General features: G+C 45.2%; 2 protein-coding genes across 7 annotated transcripts in view; one reads left to right on the plus strand and one right to left on the minus strand.

Moving 5' to 3' along the window:
* The window catches only part of LOC6538689 (protein split ends), a 38,995-nt gene extending 32,544 nt beyond the window's left edge, over positions 1-6,451 (minus strand). For 2 of the 6 annotated variants that reach the window (XM_039376107.2, XM_039376104.2), the window contains exons 1-2: positions 6,166-6,451; positions 548-1,462 (exon numbers count right to left, since the gene is read on the minus strand). In XM_039376107.2, coding sequence (XP_039232041.1) covers positions 548-1,270 — 723 coding nt within the window. In that variant the 5' untranslated portion in view covers positions 1,271-1,462; positions 6,166-6,451. Of the gene's footprint in view, positions 1-547; positions 1,463-2,605; positions 2,877-6,165 lie in introns of those variants that run through there. The other 4 variants (XM_039376109.2, XM_039376108.2, XM_039376106.1 and 1 more) reach the window with 3 other exon arrangements.
* Positions 6,452-6,901: 450 nt separating this feature from the next.
* On the plus strand, positions 6,902-9,001 carry LOC6538692 (BUD13 homolog). Its single transcript, XM_002099175.4, has one exon. It carries the CDS (start codon positions 6,986-6,988, stop codon positions 8,912-8,914), a length of 1,929 nt encoding a protein of 642 aa, XP_002099211.1. The 5' UTR covers positions 6,902-6,985; the 3' UTR covers positions 8,915-9,001.
* Positions 9,002-9,073: the final 72 nt, after the last annotated feature.

Here is a 9,073-nt window from a genome sequence, read left to right on the forward strand (position 1 = left end):
ACGTATGCTTTACCACATGGTAATGGGTTTTTTCCACGGCATTTCAAATGTAACGCAAAAAAAAAAAAAAAAAACGATAGAATCACACTTGCTGGCAGCGGAAATGTATGGAAATCTTGGACACATTGGCCGCCCAACGTACCGATGTCAAAGTTTTCATAGATTTCACTGACATTTCCTATTAATAGAAGGAAATATTCATTTCCTATTTATAGAACTGCACAGCTATGACGTTCTGCACTCGATGAGTTGAACTGAAAACCAGCGCCCCCCATTTGGTTACCATTAGTAGGCTACACTGTGCGCCAATACTTGGCTGCCCAGTGTGTGTTATTGCATGCGTGTAGAAGAATAAATCACATTAAAAATTAAACACGACCCATAGAAACTTTTCGATATGCTCTGAAGAGAACTTGATTGGCTGGGTGGTGGCCGTAGTAAGCCCACTGAGCTGCTGAGCAGTTCATAAAGGACGTCGAGGAGCGTATAGTATAGTATAGTCGTATGTGTATAGTAGCATAACAGCATAGTATATGGTGTTACTTACATTGAGCATCCAAATGGTCATCTCCTCGAGGACAATGTCCATGCTGCTGTGGGCCCCGCTGAGGGTGTAGTCGACGGCATTATCGCTGCTACGACCACGTGGAGCGGGTGGAGCGGTTGGAGCGGTGGTGTTAGTGGTGCGACGCCTCATGGGAGACGTAGACGTGGACGTCGATGTCGATGTGGATGTGGATGTGGATGTGTATGCGGGGGGTGTGGATGCGGACAACGTTGTAGCTGCTTCTGATGGAGATGATGTAGCTTTAGTCCCGGGATTTACTGGATTTGCGGACAATGTCTGTGGAGTTTCGGTTTCTGCTTCTGTCGCACATGTTTTTGCTAATGTTCCCGATGATTTGTTCGATGCTACTGATGCTGATGCTGATGCTGATGCCACTGTTGTGTTGGCCAGTGTTGGTTGGCTGGCCTCGAATAAGCCGAGTAATTTCAAATCCCGTTTGCAACAGCATCGGCAAATGCGAGGCATTTCCAGTAAATCCTCATCAGCTGAAGCACTGCTGCTGCCACCAGCAATCGGTAGAGAAAGTTGCTCTTTGGAGGGTGCAGTTGATATCGCTTCTGCTGTTGATGCGGCTGCTGCTGCTGCTGCAATTGCACTCGCAGCTGATGCACTGCGTCTTTTGTGCTGCTTCTCGATGGTTGCGGATTTCGCGCAGAGGAAACTGCTTCGTCTTCTTCGGTTGGCACTCATTCTGTTTTCCATTTGCTCCTTCTCAGCTACTTAGTTTAATTAAATTAATTTATTGTTTCTAGCGCCAACTAGAATTCACACACGTTGCGAGGCACCCACGAAATTGTTGTTTGTTTATAAGGTTTTTTTCTTTTCGCCGATTTGTTCTCTCTTACGATGATGTTGCTTTCGTTTTGACCACGACTCGTTGACCACGTTGGGGACCTAAAAAACCAGAATGGGCCAGAAAGAGACATGAGAAACAGATCGGTTGGGAAACCTTTCGCCGCCAGAGCCATTCGTGCGTATGCGTGTGTGTGTGAGTGTGTGTGTGAGTGTGTATGAGTGTGTGTGAGAGTGTGTGTGCGAGTCTTGAGCTCGACTTAAACTGCGAGCTTGAGTTTAGAGCGGTTCGCGTGAGCCAGTTTCTTTTAGTAGGCCAACAAGAAACCAAATCAGAATATATGTAACTGGCGACGAAGCTCATTAGCAGGAAAAACCATGGTTTTTCTGCTTTTCAGTTTCCAAATTCTACACTAAGCCCAGCTAGGTTTCAAAACTCTACACAGAGATTCAATGCGATTTGATCGATGTTTGCGTGTTAACGAGACAGTTGCGGACTTTTTTCGGACACTGGCATTTCTATTTTTAAGTTTTGTTTGAAAAGAAACAGAGTAATTGGATTGAAAACAACACAAAAAATAACGAAAGTCTACACTAGATGGCTTTTTTTGATTTCCGTCTACACGAGTTTTATAGCAATTCCATTAATAGATTTGTTTTGCTTGGTTGCAAGAAATTACAACTCAGCATGGGAATTATTATCAATTTCGAGACCACATTTCTATTTATGTGTACGTATTTTCGGTATTTTGGTTTTCGGACCAAAGTCTACACTCTCATGTGTTGGAAAAGCTATAAGCATATGGGGCACCGCTTTTCCCACACTTCCGTTGTTATTTATATTTATATTTTCGGCTTTTCTTTCGGTTTTCGGTAAAAATTCTACATACGCCCCGTACACCTGCCCTTGTGGAGCAAAAATAAAACTCTGTGGCGAAATTTCTAGCCTTTCGCTTGGATATAACCCGCTAGAAAAGCGATATTTCTATTTTGTTTTTGCGTTGCTTTTGATTTTGTTGTTGCTGTTGTTCTTGTTGTACGTTGTTATGGTTGAGGTGTTGTTGCTTTTGTTGTTGTTACAGCCGATGTGAGAGAGATTTTCTCGAAATGATCAAATTATATTTTTGGCGGCGGCCTTTGGCGCTCGCACACTCGCACAATCAGACGGACACACACACACAATCGAACACACACACGCAGGGGGGCAGGAATTTAAATTGATGAATTAAATGCAGAAAAACGCACACAAGTACCGGAATTTAAGTACGTCGGCCAAGAAATCCGTTACTTTTCCAATTTACATTAATTGCCGTTAACTAACGGCACAATCACAAAACAATCGCTAATAAACAAGACGCGTCGGCGCGATACGATTTAGAATTCTTTATCTTTGCGAAGTGATATGATTTGAGATTTCGAATTCTCCGCGTTGAAGCGCCAACTCATAGTTTGCTTTTTGTGAGCGTCGGGAGGATCGGGCGGTGTAACCGTCGCGTTGGGAATTTGAATCGAACTGAAACCGACTTCGAGCGAGCAAACCACTTTTGTTGCATTTCGAATAGCAGTGGCTGGTATTAACATGCTGTTAGTCCACTGTTAGGCGGCTTAAGAGAGTTCTACCTCTCTCACTCTCTCGCTCGCAGCTCACCACGCAGCGCGGACTCCAACCGTGGTGGGTTTTGGCATTCAGTGCTTAACTTTTGAATAATTTTCCAAAACATTACAATTTCTACTATTGAAATGTATGCAAATTTAGAAGCAACAAAGTGGAAAAAGTACATGTGTATTGCTCGATGTTTAAAGTTGCAACTGAGACATCAATGGCAATAAATTCGTAAGGTTCGTAAGTTACTGAATGAATTCCAGTCACGCCCTCCCAAAATTCGATTTAAGCAGGGGGGTATTTGGTTTTTCCGGTGTTCATGTAGGCAAGAAAATTTCCGAATTAGTTTCTATTCTGTGTCTTTGGCCGGAATGACACATTAAATTTTTGGCATTTTCCGGTGCTCATGTACGCATGCAATTTAAGTTCATATCATACTCGGATGACATGGCGCAAGTGGCTTACACAAATATTTTGACCCTTTTTTTTTTCGTTTGTTGTTGTTGTTGTTATTGACCCCTGAACTCGCTGCACAATTATGGCCAAGCAGCTGTGAACGATTAATTCTGGTAGATTGAGTATTGTCGCTAGAAAAGTATCTTAACCTACTACCACATTTCCATTTCCATTGTTAAATAGTAAGTAAGGGGAGACCAGCTGTCGAAATTGATAAAAATGAATGAATGAGCCTTGCAGCGGGCTGCTTTGCATAATTCATAATTCAATGTTTGTGCCAAGTGTGTTGTACATTTAATTGGATTGTGGCAAAAGACCCATTAATAAGCGAAAAAGTTTCAGGCCGGGCTTTAAACAAGTACCAAAGAAGTTAAACTGTAAGTTATGCAAAACAAATGCCGGGGGATAAAAAAGTTATAAGTCCGCGTGCGCCGTCTACGAGTAATTCCACAATAATCCGGACATTTTTTCAGCGCCCAGCCGGAATACCTGGTGGAATTTCACTGTTCACTGTTCACTGTTCAGTGTTCCGCCGTAGTGCCTTTAAATGTCCTTAGAATCCTTGCTGCACATCGGCAGGTGCGCGGTACACATGTACTGGTTACTATAGCAACATCTTATGTCTTGTGCCTTGTGTCTTGTGTCTTTTAATTGACAACGCACCGTGTTTGCCACAAAATTTACATACATACATATGCGTGTGTATGCAAAGTGGTCATTATTATAATTATATCGAAAACCTAAACCTAAGCCTAAGCCGCTTTAATTATTGGCAAAATTATTGTGCCAGCTTATGGAAAGCAAGCGTACTTTCGGTGTAATTAACCAAACTGTCAATGCAGCGCCTGTATTACACGCATTACAAGTGGAATAAATAAATGATGCGACTTCATAAAACACACGGCTAGTAAATTAATGATTAATTATGCTGAAAATGTCACTTATTCGGTGGCTTTAACGCCAGTTCATTTGGGCCACAAATTGAGCAGTTTGTTGTCGCAATGTTTAAATTTTGTGAACCATTATTGAACTTTGTAATGGTCCCTTTGTGCATTCCGCCGAAAGTCGATGGCAAATAGAGTACTAATTGATTTAATGCTCCTTATTTTCCGCCATTAGTAGAAAAATGTACCTTAATATGAAATCATTGCCGTCGGCCGTAATGTCCTTGCCAAGATTTAATTATGTATCGAGGCGGACGCCGTGTTGTTGCACTGATTTAAAGGCGCGCATGGCAGCTGTAGTAGTTGTTGTTGTTGTTGCTCCTGTTCCTTTGCAGGATGATGCGATATAAGGAAAGGTCCTTAAAGTTTATCTCTGCGTCTCAGTCGGAACTCAGAAACACACAGAGCGAGGCATGTGCGTATGGTAATCCCCCATTAATTAGGGTGCGCATTGCGAGCTCTTCTATGGCCTCCATAGTTATCCTAATCATATAATTAACCCTGCAAGTTAAAATCAATACTTTTGAGGCACTCTCATCCAGCTGGCATTAGAACTAATCCACTGGCTTGGCAGCAAACAGGGAGTAACTTGTATGGATTTCCATGCTAATCTGGGATCTGTGTTTGGGTAACTTTTCCCGTCGACTATGAAGTGAAACAAGAACGAAATGCCAACCTTGGCCAACTCAGATATATGGCAAATATTTATGCAATATGAGCGGAAGGTGTATCGTTCAAAGGTAAGAACATAGTTATTTTAACTAAAATGGCCAAGGAATGGCACTCCGTTAACTTTCGAAAGTCATCGAAAGCGGAATGTGGGCGGTAAGTGCTGCAAGTGGTAGTGGTGTAAGTGGTGTAGTGGTGTAAGTGCTGTAAGCGCAGACTCAAACCTTTGTGAAGAATTTCGAAAGGAATTTGAATTTATACACAACTATGCGGTGGCGGAACAGAGAGGGCATAGGACGGAGGGCGTGCGAGCGAGATAGCCATGGGGCGGAGAGCACGTTGAAAAAATCAGCTGTTTGCGGGACAGCACCAAAACAGAAACAGAGATGGCAGAAGTAGAGCGCGTCAGACAAAGCCGTGCAAGCGAGACGGAGCGCGCGCGTCAGAGAGAGCGCGAAAGAGTAAGGAAGCGAGGGGGAGAAAGCACGCCGTGGGCTTTAAATTTCATGAATGCGAGTGCAAAAAAACGGGGCAAAAAGAAATGCGAACAATGCAGAAAAAGGGGTAATGGAGAGAGAGCGCAACCAAAACAACGGAATATAATAAGAGCGCTTTAAAAGCTCAGTTAAGCGAATTAATTTGCATGCCATTCGCGCGTTCTTGCACTCAAAATGTGAATATGTGGGTGCCACTCCACCCCCCCAGCCCACCGACCGCTGCCCCGCCCCCGAGGCTCATCCTCAGCCCTTTTGACTTTACCCCTTCCAACGCTTTTCCTGCCAATTGTTGTTCGTCTCGGGCATTGTTGTTGCGTGCTCTTTGTTTTTGCGCTTCATTTCATTCGTCACTTAAACACCCCCCTTCCCCCTTTCACTTAGTACTCCTCCTCCCCCCGCTGGCGCACGAACTGCAACATCCTGACAGCCATGTGATGCCAAAATGCCGATTCCTATGACGATTCCACACACAAAAAGGCTGTAGAAGTAAGAGCCCTCGAGGACTTTCCACTTAGTCTGCTGAAGGGAACTCGCTACTTCAGAGTTTTCAGGAAGTAAGACAAATAATTGCCGTGGCTCGATTTAATCCGCCATTTAAGCGCATTTAAGCTGCTTATTCGGCTGCTTAGTACTTACGTTTTCTAGGGAAACATTTCTGGCAGAAGTTAATCCGCCGCCGATAACGCCGCCAGCAAAATAAGGCCGGCGGCCCAATTAACAACGCCCATGCAACACGATAATTGGGTTGCACTTTCCTCCGCTGCAGTCACACAACAAAATGGTTTATCAATGGGCTGCAGTTTCACAGTTTTACGAAATTTCTGCTCAACGTTTCTGACGAAATATTCTTCTTTTTTATCAGCGGAAAACACGCCGCTGCGATTTTGAAGTCTTGACAAGAAATTTGTTGTCTTGTCAGTGCGCTTGGAAGTTAGAGATGTGCATGCAAAAGACCGCAAAATAATCGTGGGAAATTAAACAATTGATAAAGCAGTGTGCTCACTTTTATCAATGAGCAACACTCATTTGAAGCAATTAAGTGGGTTGAAAAACTTACAAGTGCAAATATTTACCTTTATTTCCTAACATAACTGCTTTATCGAATGCTGTTAGTTAACAGTATGTCACTAAGGCGCGCAGGATAACACATGTAAATTGAAGCGCAATATTACTTATTTATTTATTTATGAATGTAGAGGTTGCAGAAAATGAAATGTTTAGATCAAAATAAGCCATTGTACGCCCATTGTAAACTCAATAAATTTAAAGAAACCTTATATATTTAATTAAATAAAAATTTCATATCATTAGGGGTTGCCAGACTGATGTATAATGTTAACAGCGTGCACAAAAGCAGCGCGGTATTTGTACAATCACAACAAACGGTAACACTGTGCAGTCAAAAAACGTAAACAATTCATTGTAAATTCCGATTTCCCGCTTTTATTGCACAAAAATGTCCATGCAAAAGGCCAAAATCATTGACCAGAAGGAGTACCTCAAGAAGTACCTGTCCGGCGACAAGGAGAAGAAGAAGAAAAAGAAGGAGAAGAAGCACAAAAAGGGCTCAGCCAGCGCCAAAGTGAAAATCATTGATGACGACGCCTACGAAAATGATAATCACGAAATGGACGAGGATCTGCTGCTGGGCGGCGAGGATGCGCCCCAAATTGTGGGCGAGTACATCGAGGAGGATCCCAATGTGCGCAGCAAGTGGCGCAACATTGCCGTCAAGGATGAGATCAAAGAAGAGCAAGACGAATCCTCGCCAGCACCTGGCATTCGCATCAAACAGGAGCCCGTGGATGAGGAACAGGAGATGTGGGGACGCAAGGCGTCAGTGGTTAAGGTCAAGGATGAATTCTCACCCTCCAGACGAAGTCCACCTGTTAGAATTAAGCAAGAGAAACGCAGCAGCTCCAGAGATTTAAGCCCAGCGAGATCAAGAAAGCCGCCAAAGCGGGAAGAGAGTCCTCAAGGAAGAAGAAGAAGGGCGGAAAGCTCGGATCAGAGTCCGCCCAGACGGGGAAGAGATGGCGATCAATCGCCGCCTGGCCGAAAGCGCAGAGATTCCGATCAGAGTCCACCCAGAAAAGCCAAAAATGGCGATCAATCGCCAGCTAGGAAAAGGCGGGATTCGGACCAAAGTCCTCCAAGAAAACGAACGGAAAGAAGGAGAAGGGACACCGATCAATCGCCACCCAGACGCCGCAGAAGTAACTCCGATCAGAGTCCCCCCAGGAGACGTAGAGACAAAGATTCAACCCCACCCCGAAGGAAGAAAGATTCCGATCAAAGTCCACCTCGGAGACGTAAAGCGGAAGATCAATCCCCGGCGAGAAGGGTAAGGAAAGACTCCGACCAGAGTCCGCCAAGAAAACGGAGAGGCAACGACCAGTCTCCGGTGCGCAAGAGACGAGACTCGGACCAAAGCCCACCACGAAGACGCAGAGAGGATAAGCAATCGCCGCCAAGGAGGAGAAGGAATTCCGATCAAAGTCCGCCAAGAAGACCAAAGGATGAAGATCAATCGCCACCGAGAAGAAAACGAGACTTTGACCAAAGTCCAACCAGAAAACGTGACAAATCCCCACGCAGACGTCGCGATTCCGACCAAAGCCCGCCCAGGAACCGCAGAAGTCGAGAACAGAGTCCTCCGCCTCGTAATCGCTTCAAGGAAGAGAGAAAGAGTCGCTGGGCCAAGGCATCACCCAGCAAATCAGCTTCTCCACCGCCCACACACAAACCGAAATCCACCAAGACACTAGATGGCAAGAAAGCTGGACTGCAGGATGCGAAATCCCTGAAGAAGGAAACCGACGAAAGGCGGCGACAAGAACACGAACTCTTCGAGAAAATGTCCAGCGAGATTTCCGGTCGCGATGGGGATGTGCAGGTGCGCAGCACTCGCCGCAAGGGAAACCGCGCGCGGGATGCAGCCAACGAGGATCCCGCCGAGCAGAGCCGCAAGGAGCAACACGAGCAGAAGAAGAAGGAGCTGTATGACCGCTGGGGCAAGGGCCTGAAGCAAATAGAGGATCGCAAGTCCCGCCTCGAGGAGATGGCCCACGAAGCCTCCAAGCCGGTGGCTCGCTACGCCAACGACGAGGATCTGGACAGGCATCTGCGCGAGCAGGAGCACGCCGACGATCCCATGCTGGAGTACATGCGCCAGAAGCGCAAGAAACGCGACAAGCTGGACAACAAGCCGGAGTTGCCCAAGTACGAGGGCAGCTATCCGGAGAATCGCTTTGGCATCCGACCAGGATATCGCTGGGATGGCGTCGATCGATCCAACGGCTACGAGCAGCGGTGGTTCGACAAGCAGAACGAGCGGCGGGCGGTGCAGGACGAGGCCTACAAGTACAGCGTGGAGGATATGTGAATGTGGCGAGCATTGTTTGCTTTCTTGTTGCAATAAAGATTTCGCCACTGCCTGTGAAAAGCAAAAGGGCAATTATATTGTTACTTATTTCAAATGTAGTTTTATTAATTTATCTTGGAAAATAAAGAAAGTTATTGGGTAATGTATATTAATTTATAA

Source organism: Drosophila yakuba, chromosome 3R (assembly GCF_016746365.2).
Source record: "Drosophila yakuba strain Tai18E2 chromosome 3R, Prin_Dyak_Tai18E2_2.1, whole genome shotgun sequence".
Taxonomy (NCBI): domain Eukaryota; kingdom Metazoa; phylum Arthropoda; class Insecta; order Diptera; family Drosophilidae; genus Drosophila; species Drosophila yakuba.

Coding starts and splice junctions, on each gene's coding strand:
- LOC6538692 (XM_002099175.4), top strand. CDS start 6,986: ATGTCCATGCAAAAGGCCAAAATCATTGACCAGAAGGAGTACCTCAAG.